This window comes from Mus pahari, chromosome 3 (assembly GCF_900095145.1).
Source record: "Mus pahari chromosome 3, PAHARI_EIJ_v1.1, whole genome shotgun sequence".
Lineage (NCBI taxonomy): Eukaryota > Metazoa > Chordata > Mammalia > Rodentia > Muridae > Mus > Mus pahari.
In genome coordinates, this window is record NC_034592.1 from 163,214,094 (window position 1) to 163,235,715 (window position 21,622).

A 21,622-nucleotide genomic window follows, 5' to 3' on the forward strand; every position below is an offset into this window, starting at 1 on the left:
GGATAGTTGTGAGCCACCATGTGGTTGCTGGGATTTGAACTCCGGACCTTCGGAAGAGCAGTCGGGTGCTCTTACCCACTGAGCCATCTCACCAGCCCTGGAGGTTCTTCAGGGGCTCCTAAGTGGACTTCTGACTTCAGGGACCACATGATGTTCTTGCCAACCTTGTGGTCACAGGCAAGAGGCTTTTCTCCCCAGCCTCATTGCTGTGAGATGTGACACAGCAGTAACCCATTTCAAAAGCACTTAAGTCTGTGGGACACTCTGGTGCCTGGCAGGGTTTTTTTTTTTGTTTTGTTTTTTACTGTCCTTCCCAGGGATGGTAACACCTCTAGATAGAAACTCTGATAATTTAGTATCCTCAGTGTAAGAGAGTTGGACCTTTACCTATGCCTTCTGGGAACACAGATCCATGTGTATATTGATGAGAATATCACAGACTACCAGCCTTTCTCCACAACCCTGAGAGCTTGGGTTCTCTGTCTCTGTCTGTCTCTGTCTCCAGCCACCCCCAGGGGCAACCAGGAATGGTTAGCATAGACCCAAAGCCCAAGTGTGCCCAGCATATACCCTTCACAAATGGTGGCTGCCTAGCTCCAGGAGGAGGGCCAGATGGCAAAGACCAGAGGTACCTCCACCCCTTCTAGGCATTGCCTGCCTTCCCCTGTCTCAAGTCCTCTGGGCATCCATCACCATCTGCTTCCTGTTCCACCCAAAGTGCCAAGTACTCACAGCCTGTAACCACCTAATCTAAGGGGCCAGGCAGGTAGAATACCCCAGTGGAAGCCAGAGTCCTTGGAATCCTCATGAAAGCTTCTAGACTTAAGCTCATGAGCAGCTGAGCTCCATATAAATCCTTCTGCTCTCTAGGTCAGAACTGAAACTTGGTGGCTGCTAGTCCTTCTTTGAGCTAGCTCTCCCTTCCCCACAGAAGTAAGGCCTTTAATCCATTCCCATTGTCTACAGCTCCTGCCCATGGAAGCCCTGAGTTACTCAGATCCAGAAGAGAGACCCAGCCTGAAGATGTCAGTGAGCCAGGTATAGCTGAGGTCCGCGTAAATTGAACGGGCCACCCTCTTTCATGGAGGGGGTGCAGAGGGTGGGTCTGTGTGGCAAGCTCATTCCCCAATGAGGAACCAGTCTCCTAGTCCCTGAGGGTGCTGGTGAATTCTTGAGTCCCCAGGAGCTGAGGATGTGCAGGAACAGCTGCGACAGCTGCAGGAAGAGAGGAGATGCAAGGTGTGCCTGGACCGAGCCGTCTCTGTAGTCTTTGTGCCCTGTGGCCACTTCGTCTGCACCGAGTGTGCCCCCAGTCTGCAGTTGTGCCCTATCTGCAGGGTGCCCATCTGTAGCTGTGTACGCACATTCCTGTCCTAACCAGGTGAGGCCAGGAACCAGGAACCAGGTGAGGCCTGCATCCTTCCTGCAGCCTAGGTGTGACCTGAGTGTCTTGCTTCTAGCAGCTCTAGAGATGGCCAGGCCACTCCTCTTACCTCCTCCTCTGATCAACACCACCCACTATTTTGAATCCTTCATAGGTGGAGTCAGAGGGAAAGAAGGCTGGGGCACACTTCTAGTTTTAGCTGGTCATCAAGGGCTTAAGCAGAGCATGGAGAGGCCAGCTTCAGAGGCATGTGGGCTAGATCTGGGCTTGGGAGGGACACATGAACCTCAATTGTTATGTAAATGTGTCACACCCCTGTCCTTGCTGAGAGATAGTACTCATGGCCTTTTTGGGTGCTCAGAGGTCAGTATGTCCCTAAGATGTGTCTGAGAATTTTCTAAACAGAGTGGTATGTCAAGGAAGTCCCTGAAACCAATGGCCCCTGACTCAGAGAAGTCTGATGAGGAAAAAAACCTCATATGCTTTCTCTTCTCACTCCAGGAACTACACTGCAGAGTGGGTACCCTGCCTGCTTCAGCCTGTCTCAGATCATACAGTGAGTCTGCTGGGGACACCCAGTGTCCACCACAAATAGTATAGCATGGAGGAAGAGTTCCTGGTTTGTGTGAGGAGTGGTTCTGCTGTAGCTTTTTGGATATACATGAAGATAATAAAGCAGAAGTTCTCATCCTAGTGCTCAGCTAGGCTCTCTCTACTATTCCTGACACCCACAGCCATGTCCCTTTGTCCATTCAAAATCGGTTTCTGTTGCTTCTCAACGGCAGAGCAGCACCTGCCAGGTGTCCAGCCACCTCTAGTCACTGTACAAACGCTTTCCCACTTTGGAGAAAACACTCTTTCTGATTTCAGAGACCTTACCCTGGGTTTTATACTTTGAGAATAGGCTGGCCTTGGGGGACTCTCGAAACTCCCACTTCTAGTTATGGGACAACCTTGTGTATTTCCTTATATGGCAGGTGTTCTCAGGGTATTTGCCCAGGGTCTTTCTTCTGAATGGTGTGAGGAATGGTATTCCTGCACATCCTCAGCTCCTGGGGACTCAAGAGGAATGCATGTGGTAGCCCCAGGTTCTATGTTTTACCCATGGTACTCTCCTAGTTTAGGAGTGACAGGGCCCCTGGATCAGTTCCAGCGATTCCAATGACCTCAATGGGGCCAGAACCTTTGCCTGAATAAGACCTGCAGCTGGGGTACTGCAGCATTTATTTAAGGCCTTAGTCACTCTTGGATCTTGGTGGCTCATAACAGGGACCTGCTAGTGGAGCTGGACCTTCTTACTGTACTCTGATAAGCCCTTCCCCTGGAAACAGTGTGTGGTCTGCAGGTCTTATAACCCCAGAACAGAGCGCCCAGAGGACTCCTGGGGAAATTGCCCAGATTTGCTGCCGGCTATCCAAGAAGACCAGGGATGCGAATTGTTTGTTTCCATAGTCTCTCTTGCCTTTTCATAGTATTTTTTTTTTTTTAGAAAAAAAGAAAAAGAAAAGAAATTACAAACTCAAAGTTGTAGCCACCCTGGCCTGCAATGTCCCCCGCCCCTCACTGGTATCCAAGGTGAACTTGAAAAAATGCTAGGCAGGCAGGGAAGCAGAGCTGCGACTCCAGGACTGGGGTCTCCTCATTGTTTCCGTGACTGAGGCTGGGTTTCAGGAGCTGGGTCAGCCATTCTCTCACTTATGCAGGCCTGTGGAGAAGGCAGAGGTCAGAGGAACCCTAGAGAGGCAGAACAGCGTTCTTTCTCTCGGAGAACTTCAAAAGCAAAACTCACAAACCAAGAAAGTGATAGTTGCTCAGGGTATAGCAAATATATGCCAGGGGCTAGGCTTCTCCATGCACAGGGCAGGTACTGGTTTTGTACTCTGATGGCCCTGACCCATTCCTATGGAACTGGAAGTAATGGTTTCACTCTGGTTAGATTCCCCATTGAAAAGAAATCTCACAAGGGCTGCTGCCTCTATTCGTGGGGATTTATTGAGCCCAGGCTTGTCTTAGGAATATATTTATTAAGACGTTGAGGACTTTGCAGCTGGCAACCTGCAAAGGCTCCTCCCCTTCCTAAGTCTGTATTTCCTCCATTATTCATCCTGGGAGCTGAAGTCCTGCTACTTCTGATACGCATTATCTGTGATAGCCTAGGACACTCCGAGGTCAGGCATCAGGAATCTCTGGGATCGGGTCACCAAGGGAGCCCCTAGATGCCCCTTCTGACTGCAATTCCAGGACCACCAGGAAGCCCAGGAGCAGCCACGGGATCTGTAAGGCTGTGGCACTGCTTTGGAGAAGGAAATATGATCAGTCAAATATAGGAAACAGACACCCACACCCTCTGCACTTATTGTACAGTGAAGCCCTTGGGCAGGCAGTGGCCTGTTGGTATCTTTCCAATTCTTGAGACTCTGGGACCTGGTTATTACAGAATCTACCCCTGCTGAGCTGTGAGCTTAATGTGTGGGGCTGAGTTCTACAGCTACTGAACCCCCGACACCTAACCGGAGCATGATCTTAAGGGAGTGATAGATGGATAGATGGATTGACAGACAGATGCCTGATAAAGTCTCCAAAGAGAAGAGCCTTGTGTTGTGAGCACTCTAAAGCAGGCTGAGCGGGCCATACTTACAAATACGCCTGCTTGGACAAGAAGCTGGACGGCTTTTCATTGACATGGTACAGGGGGAATGGGTCAAATCCACCAATGAAATCAACTGAAAGAAATCAAGCCCAAATAAAACAAAACCCAAATGATGGAAAAGATGGCAGAATGGAAAACATTCCCCGTGGCAGATTCCCAACAAGTGGGATGTTGCCAGCGCTTGTGAAGGGTGCAGGCACAAACCCAAATCAGTCCCTGTTGTGTCTCAAACCTTGCTGGGATCTCTCTGGGGGCACTGTGCACAGTTTTGTGGCTCTATGATCTGAATGGACCTTGCTAGAAAGAGGGTCAGGTTGGGGAGGCCAACAAGGGCCCTCCAGCATGGATGGCGCTGCACCCCACCCAGTCAGACTCTACAAATCACTAACTCTCCAAATACTAAACCCGTAGCCTTCTCTTATATCAAGCACCTGCCCCATGAAGCCTCCCACACACTGGTGGATGATAAGCTTGTGGGGCAAAATGAAGAAGACATTTCTGAAGCTCAGGGCTGGCTGCAGTTCTGAATTCAAAGAGCAGGTGGAGCTGCTGCTTCATCATCAGCTGAGGTCAGTGATCAGTCAGCACCAGGGCCCTGATCCCAGACTCAAGAGACCATCCCTCACCAGACTCAAGAATCAAGTCTCTTAATGGTGACAGCTGACTCCATGGTCCAACTCTCTGGAGCAGATGGCTTTGAATTTCAATCCTGACTCTGGGGAAGGTTCTATCCACAAGACACCTGACTGCCCACCCACAAACTGTTAGTCCTTCCTCTGCAGGGACTTCCCATGAGACTATGTTAGGATGGGGAGTCCCCAAAGGGATGGCTTGAGTCATTACTGTGTTATGGTGCAAATCAAAGTTAAGTTGGAAAGGGTCTTCATGCAGAGGAGAAAGGATAATCTGTCCAAATGGGTCCCAACTAATACTAAGAGTCAATCAATATGGGTACCAGACAGGCAAAATGGATCTTGCCACTGAAGACTCAAACCTTCCTGGGGCCACTGTAGGTATTATGAGGATAGGTGTCCCTGGACCTGAGGGGCATCTTCTTCATAGATAGGCCCCTCCCCCCAATTCTCAGATTTTTGTACTGCACGACTATGGTCAGGCCTGTGGCAGGAAATGATACCCAATAGGCATGGGGCATCACTAAGGGGCATCTTCAGGCCCTACCCCAGATAACATAGCACTCAAAGTTGTCACACCCGCTAGCTGTACACTTACAGCTGTCCTCTTCTTCTGTAAGCACGCTGACCACGTAGCAACCATAGACAAAACCGAGGAGCTGAAAGACACCAAGAGGCCAGACATGTCAAGCCATCTCGCTGTAGCAGTAACTTGAGGAATGTGCAGATGACTCCATGTATACCTGACAAAATCCCTGCATCTAGCAAGTATCCACTTCCTCCCCTATAAGGCGGAACTGTGGCACTGACCTGCATTGCTTCCCAAGCTCCCACAGTCCAGATATCTCAGTTCTCCCTTGACACACTACTCAGTGGGCACCACGTGGGTGAAGAGGGCGATGGAGCCAGTCTGAAGGGTGGTAGCCATTTCCCACTTCAGGGCTTGGAGGACTAAACATGGAAAACCAGAGCTGAACTTTCCCATGGAACATGGACACCTGAAAAGTCGTTTGGAGGGAGCAAGATCATGCCCCATGTCCTCTGAACCCATATGTTCGGGTCTGTATTCTTCATGTTACCACACAATGTCCTGTGGATCCCTTCCACTCAGTTCCAGGGTACAGTCCCTCCTTCCACATTTAGCCTCTGTTCCTGGCATGCAAGGCTAGCTATGTGGACAGACAGTGTTTTGACTAAGATGGCTAGTGGAGAACCCAGCAGATCTGAAAGAAGGAAGCCTCCATAACTAGTCACTTCCCTGCAAAGCTGCCTTCCTGCCCTGGTGCTGGCAACCCACTCTCTGTGTATTATTTCAGGACCCAACGTAACATCTATATCATGTATACCCCACTCGCTAGCAACAGCTTGTTCTTAGGGGGGAAAGTCTCTATCTTGCTGGAACCCTGGATGATTGGGTGCACCTGAATATTTCAAAAGGTACAGCTAAGCAGGAGCCATAGTGGGCTCTCTGAAAGCCAGAGTAGAGATTTCTCACCACACCTCAGCTAGGTGTGGCCTGACCAGTGAAAACACTGGAAGCTACTATCGAGGTGACGGGTCAGTGTCCGGTGTTTGTGGGTGTGACTGGAAAGAAGCAGAACTTTCCAGATGTGCAGCAAGTCCCTCTACAAAAGCAGCCAGGCAGCCTTGAGAGATTCACTTGCCCTCTAGGCCATGGTTCCCCACTGACCTGACCCAGCAGCCTCCCGAGAGGCCATCACACGCTCCTGTCAAAGGAGACAGACAGCACTTTATCAGACTAAAGTTGGAAATGCATGAGCTCAATGCCTGTGAGACCCTACCCAGCTCAGGTGCAGGCTATGGTCCCTCTAGGACTCCAGCACTCTAAGAATGAGTCCAGAACTGAGCCTGGAAGTCATTCTCCTCACTGGGAAGAAAGCCTAAGGTGTTTCTCACATGGCTTTTTGTGATCCCCTAGGACATTCTGAGGTGGAGGGTCACAGCCCATGATTGCTTCCTCCCCCTCCGAGAACTGACCACAGTGCTGAAACAGGGACAGGTTCTCCTGGGGAAGATGCTCTGTCTGAGCTGGCATCTAAAGCCACCCCTGGTGGTTCATGACATTTTGCCTGCACATTCTTGCCTTTTTCCCCCCACCACTTCTGCCCACCCTGTTCACTCAGATCTTCCCTGAACACCTTTCTACTCTTTCTCTTTCAGAAGCCTTCCCTCTCCTCGGCCTTGTCTTACCAGTGGTCTGGCAAGAGCTAAGGCTGATTGATATTTTCCTACTATCCAGAGTGGACGACAGATGGCACTTTTCTACAGGAAAAACAAGTACAGTGACCCGACATGTGAGCTGGCATTCCCATTTGAGAAAGTATGGCTGAAGGCTGTCTCCCCACTGACATGCAGAATTCTGTTCCTCCAGCACCAGTTTCACCAAAATTATTCTGTACAAGAATACCTTCATTTGTCCTTCTAGTTCCCAGTTACTGTCTTTTTGGTCTTCAATTCTAGAACTCTTGACAGAGACCCTTGACTCATCAGTTCTTTCTTTTATGAGGACCATGCTTATATTCCTTCATGTTTGGGGTTCGACTGGGATCCTCTCTTGCCTCTGCACGAGTTACATTGGGGTGAAACATAATTTCAGCTTCCTGCTGTGGAGGATGAACTTAGGCAAGATGCTTAGGAGAAGTAGTGGAGGTGTAGTGTGAACTGCAAGGCTACCTGCACTTTGTGCTGCTTGCTTTCTTACATCTCGGATGTCCTCAGGTGTAGAATTCAATTTCTTCCATGGAAGTTGCTGATTGTCCTGTGAACTTGACCTCTACCAAGCATTGCGTGCACTGGGAAGGTTGGAGGCCTCAAGATGTGACCAGACTTATCCATGGATTAACCTGGTTGTGTCCAAGGTGTGGCACCCACAATTCTATGGGGCTGTGCTGCTGTGGCTGCTGTTCCACAGTTTCCTAAACCTCTCCTTCCTACTCCTTTGAGTCATTTGATCAAAATGACCTTGACTGTAAGAAGTGGTAGTTGCGGCAGAAAGCTCAAATGGTTCTCTAGGGCCAAAAGGTGGCACCACCTGGACCCAGGAGCTGTCTCTCTCCCCACTGTTCTTCACTAATTTGAGCAGTGCTAGAGAGGTCTATGGAGTCAATTCTGTGTTCACCAGGTATAGCTGTTCTTTAGCTTCATGTTTCATGATGAATCAACCACCTAGGGCAGGGTGGGTCTCTAAGACTGATGTTCCTCCTCTCTGCAAGCCAGACACAACTTTGGAAAGAGTCTGAGGTCATCCTTGCAGGCAGTGGTTTGCAGCATCCAGTCCTCAGGGGCCAGAGCCCAGGTGAGAGTCTAGAGAAGTGTTTAGTGGTATGTTAGACAATGGCCAGGGCTGGAGAGATGGCTCAGCGGTTATAGAGCACTGACTGCTCTTCTAGAGGTCCTGAGTTCAATTCCCAGCAACCACATGGTGGCTCACAACTATTTATAACAGGATCCAATGCCCTCGTCTGGTATGTCTGAAGACAGCGATAGCATACTCACATAGATAAAATAACTAATTTTTTTTAAATGGCCAAACACATACCTCAAAACTCAACTCTGGTGCCTTGGAATTTGTTCACTTTTAAAATAGGTTCCACAAACCACCAGCATGTGGTTAGATAAGGTGAAGTGGCCCTAAACCAAAGTCTGGTGCTCTTACCAGAGGGAGGGTGCTGAGACAGCCATGTAGGAAAATGGCTGTGTGACAGGTGGAGATGCAGGTGTTGCCCTAGGCCAGAGAATGCTGTGGTCCCTGATTACAGGACACCTGCATCCCTTTCCTCAGAGCCCCATGTACATTTGGAAGCAGAAGAACAACCTTGTATGTCATTCCTTAGGCATCATTCATCTTTGTTTTTTAAAGACATCTCTCACTGACATGACACTCACCACAGGCAAGTCTGGCTGGGCAGTGAGCCTCACAGATCCACTTGTCCTTACCTCCCAAATGCTGAGATTACAAGTACACATACCACCATTCCTGTTTTTTAAATACAATGTATTACATTTAATGAACCAGGTATGGCAATTTGTGCCTTTAATCCCAGCACTTGGGAGGTAGAGGCAGGAAGATCTCTATGAGTTTGAGGCCCGTCTGATCTACAGAATTCCAGGACAGCCAGGGATATATTATAATCATATAATCACTTGTTTTGTGTGTGTGTGTGTGTGTGTGTGTGTGTGTGTGTGTATGTCTGATGTACATACATGTATGCTCAGCAGTGTGCACCCATGAGTGCATGTGGAGCCAGAAGAGAACTTCAAGTGGCCTGCCCTAGTGCCCTCCACCTTGAAACATGGTGATGGTACCAGGCCAACACATACTCTTGCCCACTGAGCCATCTCTCCAGGTGCCCAACATCTTTCATATGGGTTCTACGGAGACTGAACTCAGGTTCCATGCTTGCAAAGCAAGCATCTTACTAACTGATCTGTCACCACAGCCCAGTTCTATTTTATTTTCCAGAGAAGGTCTGGCTCTGTACCCAGGCTGGCCTTGGGTAGGTGGCCCTCCTTTGAGTAGGTAGCTCTCCTTTGAGTAGGTGGTCCTCCTTTGAGTAGTTGGTCCTCCTTTGAGTAGGTGGTCCTCCATTGAGTAGGCGGTCGTCCTTTGAGTAGGTGACTCTCTTTTGAGTAGAGGTCCTCCTTTGAGTAGGCGGTTCTCCTTTGAGTAGGGGGTCCTCCTTTGAGTAGGCGGCCCTCCTTTGAGTAGGTGGTCCTCCTCTCTGTTTCTCACATGCTGGGATGGCAGGCTGGGTCACTCTACCTCCCATCTGGTCAGTTGTTATTACAGACTTTTACAGAAAATGGCTGCTCACAGAGCAGGACTCCTGGAGAGCAGTGGTGTCTCACAGTGCTGGGAAATCTGCCAGATCTCCACACTGTTCCGCTTCACAGCATCTGTTTTGTGGCAGACTTCTCAGAGATGTGGCTCACAGCCAGTCCAGTCAACCCACTGTGTGCCAGGGAGTGTGTCCCCTATCTTGCCTTCTCTCCTGGGAGATGAGAGCTTGTGAAATATCCCCAAGGGCCCTGAGACTAATGAAAAAGCATTGAAGTGTTTCCCTAATGACCAGACCTGTTGGGATTAAACGGTGTCATCAGTGGGGCCCATCTGCAGTCTTATTGGCCAGTCTGGGGCTTCTAGCTCCCTTTCACAGTCCTGTCTAGATCAGCCTCCACCCTTGCCTGTTCTACTCCTGTGCTAGGGAGATAGAGGAACATCCATCTTCACCCTTGCCATTGCTGTTCCTGGTTGCCTGCCACTCCACAGTGTCATCAAAGGGTTGATTCTGCTTCTGAGCCTGTCATGCAAGATCAATGATGTTCTATGATGGTTTGAATAAGAATGGCCTCCATAGGCTCATATATCTGAATGCTTATTCACCAGAGAGTGGCACTATTTAAAAAGGCTGTAAGAATTAGAAGGTGGGACCTTGTCAGAGGAAGTGTGTCACTGAGGTTAGGCTTCGAAAGTCTTGAGGTTCCAAAAGCCCATACCAGGCCCAGTCTCTTTCTCTCTCTCTCTCTGTCTATGGATCAGAATGTAGCTCTCAGCTACTTCTCCAGCACCATGCCTTCCTGCCTGCTGCCACACTCCCCACCATGATGATAATGGATCAAACCTCTGAAACTGTAAGCAAATCCCCAATTCAATGCTTTCTTTCATAAGAGTTGCACTGGTCACGGTGTCCCTTCACAGCAATAGAACAGGTTAGAAATCCACCCTGACTCCTTTACTTCTTGCAGGCCATGGAGGCAATTATGCTTAACAAGGAGGAAAGCTTGTTCCTCTGTGTGAAGGAAATGCCCCGACTCTGTCCCAGGTAGAACAAGCCTGACCCCACACTCACCGCTAGCAGGATCTGCAGGCCACTGTGCAGGGCTTCCACATAGCTGTGCACCATGGCACAGCCAGCACCCACCACCAAGGACTGTCCATTCAATGCACCCAGGCCAGCTGTGGCTGCCTCCTCATGAAGACAGCCTGGTCCATGTTCTTCCCACCAGGAACGATGCCCAGAGAGATTGAAGGTCAAGAGTTCACTGTCCTGGAAACAAAGGAACAGAAAAAAAAAATTAGTATCAAGAGACAGCCCGTCTCTACCAACCACAGACTGAAGTGGGGAAAAATGAAGGGTTCAGTCTCCCTCCACCCTTTCCTCTTGGGTTTGGCCACAAGAGGAAGATCTCTGCTTGTTCCCCAATCCCACCATCCCTGAAAAGGAGTCACCTACACATCTCTGCCAGTTGTCTAAGCAGTCCCAACTCCTCCCTGGTACTGCCTGGTTCCAGGGCCCTCTTCCAGAAGACCCGCCCTTTGTGCTACAGGGCCTGAGGCCCTGGCACACTGATGAAGCCCACAGTGCCTTACCAGAAACCTCACCACCCACTAAACAGTCTTCCCAAACTTCTGAGGCACTGATCACAGCCAAAATTGTCCTGGTGCTGTGACCAGCGCTATGCATCAAGCGCCCATCAGCATAGGAACGTGCAATGAACTGCACCAAGTGTTACAGTGGTGATCTGGCCAAGACCCAGGGGATAAATCCCTTCCTATCTTTACTCACCTTCGAGAGGCCCCCCACTTCCAGGTAGAAGCAGATAATGAAGACATTCCAGGTAACCCAGACAGCTGCCCATACTGCATACTAGGGAGACCAAGAAGGACAGGGTAGAATTTGAACCCAGCAGCTTCAGAATATGGATATCTGATTCTCTCCAACCCCTTGGAAGAAAGCCCTTGAACTTGTGGCAGTGCCGGGACTCCCTGTGTCTGACCTTCCCAACGCTGAGCTTGGAAAAGCTTCCTCAAGCCCACCCTGGACAGGTGTCCACCTAAGACATTCTGCCTAAGCCGCTACCAATACTACTTGCATAAAGATAGTCAAGCACAGCGGACTCACCACCACAATGTAGCGTGGCCGGTATTGAATGGTGCCGAAGAGCCCCAAGATGACCACGATGATATGAGTGAAGTTGGCCAGGATGGGTGCCCACTGGTAACCCAGGAAGTCAAACACTTGCCGTTCCAGAGCTGTGACCTAAGAACAGGTGGCCCATGAGGAACAGCGGACCCTAGTGGACCACCTCAGGTTCCGCCTCCCTCCTAAGTATCCTTTGCATCTGTTTTAACACCTATATCAGGTGGGCCACAAACTCCTTCTTGGTCATAGCCCTGAGCAGTACTGTGAGCTTTCTGGCAAAAATAATCAAGTTTGATAAGCCCAAATGTCACCACTGGAATGTGGAGTGCTCCCTGCCTTGAGAAGCCAGGCTCCTTCCTTGTCCCAAGACCCAAAACTCTGAGGTTTATTTTTTGTTTCTGTTTTGTTGGTTTGGTTTTTTTGTTTTTGTTTTTTGTTTTGATTTATTTGTTTGTTTGTTTGTTTGAGACAGGGTCTCTCTACATCATCCTGGCTATCCTGGAACTTAAGTCTCAAACCCTGACTAACAACTGAGGTGCCTATTTAACATATCAAAGTGGACCCCAGGTTCTCCCAGAATTCCTTGGTCCCTACCTGTTACAGGGCTCTACTGGTTGGCATTCTCTACCCCGAACCCTGAACTCCCTAACCCAGGGGCTGGGCTGCCCTTCCCCCAGCCATTTTGGTTACCTGGCCTTTTTGTCTGCCCTTTACCCTCCTGGCCTCTTGGGCTGGCTCTCCCTTCTTCCCTCTCCTCACATGACTCAGGGTCATGTCCACTCTGAATACTCCCAGATGTCCCTGCCTCTGGTTATACTCTCCCTTTTATTTACAACAAACCTTCTCTTCACTATACCTAGGACTGGTCATGTTCTTTCCTTTTTATTTATTTATTTCATTTAGAACTCATTATGTAGACCAGGACAGCATTGCACTCACAGAGATCCCCCTGCCTCTGCCTCTCACGTGCTATGATTAAAAGCATGCTCCATTATGACTGGCCCATACCCATGGCTATTCTACCCGGAGGTTGGGGGTGACATAAACAAGAAGTACAGAACCTAAAGTGCTGCCTGGCTACTTTGGTAGCAGATGAGACCTGAGCCTACACAGGATGCTGGATGTAAAGCCCAGAGAATTCATGTCTCCTGGTAACTGCTCTCTCTATGGTTGTCCTTGAGACCGTTGTGGATAAGATGGCTCTTATCCTGATGAGATGGCCACACTTCTATTCTGGGACACTCATGAGATGCTGTAGCTCTGAAGATACTGCCCTCTATTCAAGTAGATAGGGAGATCAGTGGGAAAGAATGGATTATATACAAGGAGCATGATTTATACTTGTGGGAAACAAACAGAAGAATCAAGACTCTAAGGCTAAGTGGATACCTAACCATCTGCACATCCACCATCTATCCATTCACCCACCATCCCTTCATCTTCCCATTCCTTCATCTTCCTGTTTAATCCATTTCTCCATCCTTCATTCACCACCCATCCATCTATCCTTCACTAGGCTGCATTCCATGTGCAGGTATAGGTTAAGGAAGAGAAAATATGGATATTTCCACCATGTTCTAACACCTTCTCTCAAGCCACTGTGTTTGGGATGACAAAAGTTTGTCCAGGAAGGACTGAAAAGGTTGGGCTACCTCTGGAAGAGAAGCAATGTTAAAGCGACAGCACATTGGCTGAGCCTGTAACATTCACTGTATCTCTGTGTACCAGATATCAGATCAGCATTGGAAAAGCTAAGGCATTCCCTGACCAAGACTGGCTTCCGGGCCGGGTGATGATGGTGCGTGTACGCCTTTTATCTGAACAGCAGACAAAGGCAGGTCTCTGAGTTCGACATCTGCTAGCTAGTTTTCTGTCAACTCGACACAAGCAAGAGTCTATTGAGAAGAAAAAACGTCAACCGAGAAAATGTCCCCACCAGACTGACCTGTAGGGAAGCCTGTGGTGCATTTTCTCAATTGATGATTGATGTGGGAGGGCCTAGCTCATTGTAGGCAGTCACCATGGGCTGGTGGTCCTGGGAGCAGTAAGAAAACCTGGTGAGCAAGCCATGGGGAGCAAGCCAGTAAGCAGCACTCCTCCATGGCCTCTGCCTCTGCTGTTGCCTCGTTCCCTGTTTGAATTCTTTTTTTTTTTTAAAAGATTTATTTATTTATTATATGTAAGTACAGTGTAGTTGTCTTCAGATACTCCAGAAGAGGACATCAGATCTTGTTATGGATGGTTGTGAGCCACCATGTGGTTGCTGGGAATTGAACTCAGGACCTTCAGAAGAGCAGTCAGTGCTCCTAACCGCTGAGCCATCTCTCCAGCCCTCACACTCACACCTGACAGTTCTCAAGAATCAGCTCTCAGTTCTGTCCTTTCACAGGGTGGACAGAGAGCTGCTCGGCCAAACTTTTGGCTCCTGTTAGTCTGGACAGGCTGTTTACACTGAGGAAGAGGATGGGCCATCACTAACCTTGCATGGGCAGACACCATTGATCTAGCTGATGGCTCTCACCTCTTCATTCACGTGCCTTTCTCATGGAAGCCGAGCATGAAGGGCTGACTGGAGAGCTCTGCAAGAGCTTTGCTTATTTTTACAAGAAATCATTTGTCTGCCTTGGAACTACATCATCTCTAAGGAATTGGGAGTCAGTGTGTCAACCAGGACACTCTTCTCATTGGAATATGCCAAGAATCCTTCCAGGGTTGGTTAAGAGTCTGCTCTGCCTGCAGGCTGGTGTTGTAGTGATATAAACGTAGCTGGTCCCAGGATCTCCCTGAGCTTCTGGGGGCTTTGCCTGAGATGAGGACTGCCTTCCCTGGTCCTTTCTTGACCATGAATATGAGCTGGGGATTTTCCACTCCCACAGGGGTACCAGACCCTGCTTGGCCTATACAGTATATACAGCAGGTGCTTATAGGTACTGGTGTCTGTTCACAGCAGTAAAACCCTAACTAAAACACTAGAGAAACATCAGAGAAGGATGACCATCCCAAAAGCCTTTGTGAAGGAGAATCAACTACAGATGGGTCCTAACTAAGCAAGTAAGACCCAGGGTGGAAAGGACAGATGCTCACAACCTAACAAGAAGACAGTCTGTCTCAGGAACAAGAAGACAGTCTGTCTCAGGAGCAAGAAGACAGTCTGTCTCAGGAATAAGAAGACAGTCTCAGGAACAAGAAGACAGTCTGTCTCAGGAACAAGAAGACAGTCTGTCTCAGGAACAAGAAGACAGTCTGTCTCAAGAACAAGAAGACAGTCTCAGGAACAAGAAGACAGTCTGTCCCAGGGACAAGAAGACAGTCTGTCTCAGGAACAAGAAGACAGTCTGTCTCAGGGACAAGAAGACAGTCTTGCTGACTTCCCTGGAGAGCACTGGAGCTCAAGGGTCAACAAATGCCAATACTCATGACCACAACATTTGAAGTGAGGATTATAACCATAGTAACTGCATCCCTGGCCAGGCCTTGTCCACCCCACTGCAGTTGTTGCACAGCCAGAGGCCTTGAGTGTAGGTTATTGCGCTCTCTGCACCCCATTCTAGGGGCAGTCCAGGCCTCTTCTATTCTCAGCTTGAATCTAGGAGAATCTCTGTGGCTGCTCACAGGGTCCCCCTGGCCTCTTTTTCTCCCACAGAAGGTCTGCTCTGTTGGACAAGTCAACGGTCAGGCCCAGGGCTGTACACAGCTGATAGGAGGGACGAGGCCTCATCTCCTCAGGTTGCCTGAACTTCCAACACATGGCAGAAACATTCCCTCTGCATCCATTCCAACAGCTCGCTGGATCCTGAGGTTCTAAGCCAGATCTTTTGTCAGAGATGCTCTGACTCCAGAAGTAACCAGAGAAGGCCAGGGATGCTGGCAGATGGGGCCCCACGTGCACCCTATGTCCATATAAAATACAGAGCCAAGTGTACACATGTCCACATGCGGGTGTGTGCGTCTACCTGCACATGCATATGTGAGCACATGTGTGTTACGCAGCAGCACTTAGGGAGAAGCTAACTGACAGACCCAGTCAGTACGACTGAAAGCCCATAGTGCTTCCTGTCTTGCTGTTCCCAGACTTGCTGTCCTGTGGGGGTGATTTTATAACTTCTTTGGGGAGGGATATTCTTTCTGTGATCTGCCAAATCCCTTTCAGAACCTGCCCCTCCCTCAACTCAGACACACCCTGGTGGCTCTAGGTCTGGAATGTGGGGTCAGTGAGACTCAGTGGGCTTGACTCAGGCTCTCGGCAACAACACAGGGACTGTCAGTCATGGCCAGTTCCCTGAGCAGGGAATGAGGAGGGGTATTCAAGAAGGGAGTTAGTTACCCAGCATGCCATTCTCCTGTCCCCAGGAAGAGAATATGCACTGGAGACCTTTCCTGAGGAGTAGCTTAAGCCTCCAAGCTAAGGTGTCAGCCCTGCCTCACCTCCACCTAGGGCCCTTGCAAGATGTGCTCTCAGTAGTCAGGTTGAGTGCAAGACCTCAGAGCCCATGGTTGAAGTATATCTGTACCCCATATCTCTGCAATTCCTATACCCAGCACCTCTTTTATTACCTACCTGGTGTCTCAGACACACTTAACCTTTTATCAGCTTTTTCCCTCTGTTATCTAAAGCTTGCACTTATTCTCCTGGCTGTCACAAGCTGCCCTGGCCCAATGGGCCCAGTGTTCCGCTAGGAAGGCCTTGACCCCAGCTGCCTGTTTCTCTAATCCTTCAACCAGAGTTTGCCTGGCAGGCAAGGCCCCTTCTCTCCTGTTGATCTGAGAACCCAGTCATATCCTCCCTCTCTCCCCAGTCACTTACATCACAGCCAACTCCTCTCTATTATATGCCCAGCATTTGCTGACTCTCCCTACAATGCTCCTGATGTGGGGTACCAGCCAAGCACAGCACTCGAGCACAACACATGAAGGCCACAATACACCTGCAGAATGACCGGTACCCACCAGCACAACCCTCTGAACAGGTCTAACATACTACCCCTCCCATATGTTGTTCGGCTTCTGCCTGCCTAGTACCTTGCACCACAAGGGAGTCTACAGAGCTGCTGTGACCCTAGGAAATCAACAGCTCCAATGATCCTATGGAGACCTCTGGTGTCTGATTCTCTGGCATGTTGGAAACTCCTGCCCCTCCCCACTTCCTCTGTCAGAGTTCCCCAGAACTGTTGGGTCCTGGATCTGTGTCCCAAGGCATGTCCAGATTCTAAACTTCAGTTCAATCTTGTGTCAAAATGGTGGAGAGGCCACCCTGGGGCATTCATATGGGTAAGAAATGGCCTGGGAATTGCAGGTCCTCACTTTGCATGTCCTTTCTACCCTCAGCTTCCTAGAAGGCAACAGAATGCAGCATACATCTGTGACATAGCTCAGAAGACAGTCTTTAAGTGTCAGTAGGGCCAGGAAACATAAGGTATGGAATGTTTCCAACTCTTTCAAATTTGTGTGTGTGTGTGTGAGAGAGAGAGAGAGAGAGAGAGAGAGAGAGAAGGGAGAGAAGGGAGAGGGAGAGAAGGGAGAGAAGGGAGGGGGAGGGAGAGGGAGAGGAAGAAGGAGAGGGAGAAAAAGGAGAGGGGAAGATAGATTATTCCAGTGTTGGAATCAAACCCAGGACTTTGCACTTGCTAAGCAAGCACTGGTCCACTAAGCTGCACCCCTAGCTCACTGTTGAATTCCTAGTTTTACTGGACACATAACTGTTGAGAAGGCACTCAGGACTCTCCACAATGTCAGATCTGCCAGGACAAGCCCTGGATGGGTATTTCCTCTGCTCTCATTTCACTAGAAGAGCCAGACTTTGACAGAACATCCACTAACACTGAGAATCTCCCTTAAGGAGGCACCAGATGGCTGTCCACCCCAACCCCATAAAATGGACAACAGCAGAGGCCTGTTTGAATGTTCAAGACAGAGACTGTTGAGGGAGCCACAGCTATAGACTGCTCTCGACCCATAGAATGAGGCTCTAACAGAACCCAGCCTTTGGGCACCAAGCCCCTCACTCAAGTGATCATCCACGTTCACCCCTCTTGCCCCCATCCACCATCTCAGAGCCCTGTGCACCCTCTCAACTTCTGGAACAGAAGCATCCCTTCTTTAGGCAGGACTTAGGATCTCCACCCCTGCATGCTCCTACCCTGGGCCCAGGCAGATAGTGATGGCATTTCCCCTCCCCCACGATGTACTCGTCCTGAGGAGTCACACAGTGATCTGTGTGCTTGCTTGATCCTTTCAACTGTTAGAGGAACTGACCAAAATCACACACAATATGAAAATGTGTGATCTAGAAGGGATCCAAAGAGTCAGAGCCAGTTGTCTCCATCCCAGCAGGCCTCTAGTTCCTGGAGGAGCCTTGCACATAAAATTACAAATGGGGGTGGAGGTGGGGGTGGGGGAACCAGCATCTGGGGACAGAGGCCAGCCTCTTTATGAATGACTAGATCTGACTGGTCTTTATCTCACCTGGGAAGAAAAAGAAAGGGGAGATGAAGATGCCCCCTTTGGTCCACTAAGAAACCCAAAGCACTGTCCTGTGAGGCCCCAACTGGATGCTGGATCAGCTGCACAAGTCTGAGACAGGACCTCAGTCTGAAGAGCTGCCAGCCCCTTGGTTGCCTCAGGAATGGCAAACCTTGAAAGAGGTGAGGGTTCTGACACTGCCCTTTCACTTCTAAGCTAACATGCCCAGAAACTCTATGGCCACATGTGAGTCTCTCATTGCATGGAGACAGGCAATTTAGATCTAGTAGCTCCCTAGTTGCAAACCCCTTCATGGGCCCCGAATTTCCTGTCTTGTCATCACAGCAAATCGAGGACTGGGAATGGTCTCAGCATAGTGCTGGCTCAGAGCCGGCAAAGTTCCTGCTGTTCTTCAAGGGAGAGTTGTTTGGGTCCTTTGTCCAGTAACTTGGTAACAAGAAAACTCTCACGCTTGTCAAAAAAGGGAAGGCCTCAGGACCCCCATGCCACTCCCAGCCTCCTCTGCTCCCCACTCTAAAGCAGAGACCAGAGCAGTGGGTGGTATTGGGCCTGTTCTGCCCAGAGGCTGAGGAGGGTGGCCCGCCCCCAACTGCCAGCCAGTGCAAGACAAAAGACCCTTGACAGTTCCCTGGGGCGGTTCAGCTGTGGCCTGGCTGGACAAAGCAAGGGTACAGGGCTCAGTACAGCTCTGCAAAGTCTTTGGGGCTTGTCTTGGCTGAGACTGGGCTTTTGAGAAGCCCTGTCCAGGGAAAGCCCTACAACCCAAGCACCAAAATGACCCCTCTCCTCTTACTTGCAGCCAAAAGTCAAATGGAAGCAACAGGCCCTGACCTCACCTTCTTTCACCCCAAGACCACATCTCTGAACTAGAGGTGGCAGAAGCACCTGCTTCTCTCAGCCACACATCAGAGAACATTGTCACACCAAATCCAGGGCAAGGAAACCAAAAGTCTTTCCCCCTCCCACAAAGCGATTTTGTTTCTTGACTCCCACTTTGGGCAGGCTCTAAACCCGAGTCAGTGCACTTATTCCTGTCCTTTACCTGGTCATCCTGCAGGACTTTTCTCCATCTTCCCCTTGAGGGACCCCTTCACAGAAAGACAACGCTCAACACTGCTCCAAGGCTGGAGGCAGCAAGTCGGACTTGCCCCGTAGAAACCTGCAGACCAGTAAAGACTTGGACCATGGACCTCCCTGTAATCCCAAATTATGCCTGGCAGTGCCTGGAGGTACAAAACACGCCCTGTGTTGCTGGGAGGACAAAACACCAAATGCCTTAAAGCCTCTTTAAAACAACTTCTTCCTCAGGGACCTCTGGCTTCAGCCAGGGGAGGAGGCACCCATTCTAGCTGGGTTCAGGCCCACACCCAGCCCAGAAACAACAAAGCTACATTTCCTTTTTAAGACCAGATACTTAGGACTCATTAGCATTTAGCCAAGGAGTTTCCCCAGCGACCTTTGTTTTAGCCTCTTCAACCCCAGAACCCAAATTCCAGGCTCCAAGCTCAGGGAGAGCTGCAAAGTTGTTCGTCATTCAAGTTCTCTGACAAGGCTTTTTGACTAGTGGACCTGGGCTCAACCCTAAGCATCTGGGCCTGAGAGCCCTTTCCCTCTACAGACCCAGGAAGATTGGGAGACTCCAAGGTAGTCTGTGCCTGCGCACAAGCTGGGCACATCAAGTGATCACACTCTCCAGCACATCTGACTCTAATGTCCACACTCAGACACCGAACTTTGCGGTAGGCTCAGCCCCTTGTGCCGCCGGTAGTAAGACACCGGTGCTTGTTTCTCCCGGCCACAGGCGCCTTCGGGGCGCGTGGGCATCAAGAGCAACATCCTCCCCCTGATTAGGCACTCTGGACCGGAGCACAGCTCCCGGGGAAGCCCTCCCGAAGGCTTTTGTTCCTTACGGTCGGGGGGGGGGGGAGCAGGCGCTCCTCAGCACCTGTCCCCGCCAGCAGGGATGATACTCCCCGAGCAAACAGCAGGGCACAGCCAGGATCCGGCACCGTGACAGCCCCCCCTTGCACGCCTGGCAGCCTGAAAAATCGGCCGCAGCAGCTACAGCCAAGTCCAAGCCGTCATCCCAGGAGCCACCCGAGGCTGGTGCGGGTCCGGAGAGCCACGCAGGACACCCGGACTCACCAGCTGCAGAGCGCAGAGCGCAAGAAGCGTGCAGCGGCCGGAGCAAGAGCCCATGGTATTCACTTCGCCCGCGGGAGCCTTTGCTGCCAGAGTGGGCTAGAATCCTCTGCGTATGAAACCTTCTGTCCAGCCTCCCCACCCCCAACCCCCATTCCTCCGCCCCGCATTGCCCTGAAAACACCGCCTCCTTCTAGCTTGCAGATCCCGCCCCAACGGGATCTTGCCTCGGGTAAGCTTAGCAGACCCCAGCCCCATCTGCCCCTCCTCTTAGATCCTGCCCCTGCCCACAGGCTCTTTAGACCCCGCCCACCCACATCTCTCCTGCTCTGGATAACAGCTGCGCTGCGTCTGTCTCCACGCTTAGATACCCCTAGTCCTTGCAGCTCTTAGGGGCTTCAAGCGGTCCGGAGAGGAGGCGCGGGACCCCTTCTTAAAGCGGCGATGACAGGACTTTCTGGCAGTATAGAGCAGCGCAGGGCTGAACAGTGGCCATAGGACAGACTTGATCTGTCAACGAGTCTGTCCCAGAATGCTCATAAAAGAAGAATTAGCAACTGTGTCTACCCCAGATAGCTCTCGGCCTGGCTTCTGTCCCTGATCCGAATCCTCTGGTGGGACATACACCTCTGCACTGTTGAGCTCAAACTTCTTTCTTGTGAAGGTTCAGAGGTACCCCATGAATCAAAGTGTTTTCAGTGTGAAAGTCTTTAAGACGTCTCATCTTCTAGAAGCTCCGACCTGGTCCAGAGCTCTATGTGTGTATTGAGAGCAAGGACTCAGGAGCAAGAGGAATGATGGACTCACCAGTAAGTACTTCTCCTGTCCAGAAGGTGTGGATCCAGGTCTGCTTAGGAACATCACTAGGCACTCTAATAGTACACAGAAAACCCTGCTTCCCAGAGGCTTGAAAATGGGATTGAGATAGGTTGTAGAGGAGCCTCATAATCCAGGCAGGAATGGATATCATGGTCAGAAGGAAGCACTGGGCTGTAGTGCAGGTCCTAGTGAATCAGGATAAAAAGCCTGTCCCTGGGGCAGGAATCTTGTGCTAGCAGCAGAAGGAGGGAGACAGGGGAACCAGTTCATACCAGGTGGTCTGGCCACAGGCTTCTGGGGGAAACCGAGTCTAGGGAGCTTTGCCCTTGATTTGAGCAGCTCAGGGACAAAGAAGCAAAGCAAGCGTCACCCAGTTTCATGGGGATGCCTTCCTCTGTGTGACAGCCGCTGTGCACTGAGAACTCCTTCACCACTGGCTTCTCATGGAGAAGTGATCTGTGACTTCCTGTGGTTACTTAACTGAAACACTCGTACTATTTTATGAATTACCAAATTTCCCTTATCTCAGCTTGGTGGACAGTCACAAACAGCATTGGCGGGGGGGGGGGGG

General features: G+C 50.3%; 2 protein-coding genes and 1 long non-coding RNA gene across 4 annotated transcripts in view; 2 read left to right on the top strand and 1 right to left on the bottom strand.

Moving 5' to 3' along the window:
- The window catches only part of Birc7 (baculoviral IAP repeat containing 7), a 5,276-nt gene extending 3,199 nt beyond the window's left edge, over positions 1-2,077 (top strand). The window contains exons 5-7 of the mRNA XM_021195022.1: positions 967-1,038; positions 1,184-1,381; positions 1,886-2,077. Of these exons, the coding sequence (XP_021050681.1) occupies positions 967-1,038; positions 1,184-1,377 (266 nt within the window). The 3' untranslated portion in view covers positions 1,378-1,381; positions 1,886-2,077. The remainder of the gene's footprint in view (positions 1-966; positions 1,039-1,183; positions 1,382-1,885) is intronic.
- Positions 2,078-2,823: 746 nt separating this feature from the next.
- Nkain4 (sodium/potassium transporting ATPase interacting 4) lies at positions 2,824-20,364 on the bottom strand. Of its 2 annotated transcripts, XM_021193778.1 has the most exons (7): positions 20,236-20,364; positions 11,590-11,727; positions 11,254-11,334; positions 10,537-10,734; positions 5,265-5,325; positions 4,023-4,107; positions 2,824-3,089 (listed from the first exon to the last, which is right to left on the bottom strand). In XM_021193778.1, the coding sequence occupies exons 1-7, from the start codon at positions 20,287-20,289 to the stop codon at positions 3,080-3,082; spliced, it is 627 nt and encodes a 208-aa protein (XP_021049437.1). In that variant the 5' UTR covers positions 20,290-20,364; the 3' UTR covers positions 2,824-3,079. The 2 variants fall into 2 exon arrangements, with proteins under 2 accessions (XP_021049437.1, XP_021049438.1); XM_021193779.1 differs by lacking the exon at positions 4,023-4,107 and having other exon boundaries at positions 2,827-3,089.
- The window catches only part of LOC110318611, an 11,343-nt gene continuing 9,854 nt past the window's right edge, over positions 20,134-21,622 (top strand). The window contains exon 1 of the long non-coding RNA XR_002380373.1: positions 20,134-20,290. This is a non-coding gene — a long non-coding RNA (uncharacterized LOC110318611). The remainder of the gene's footprint in view (positions 20,291-21,622) is intronic.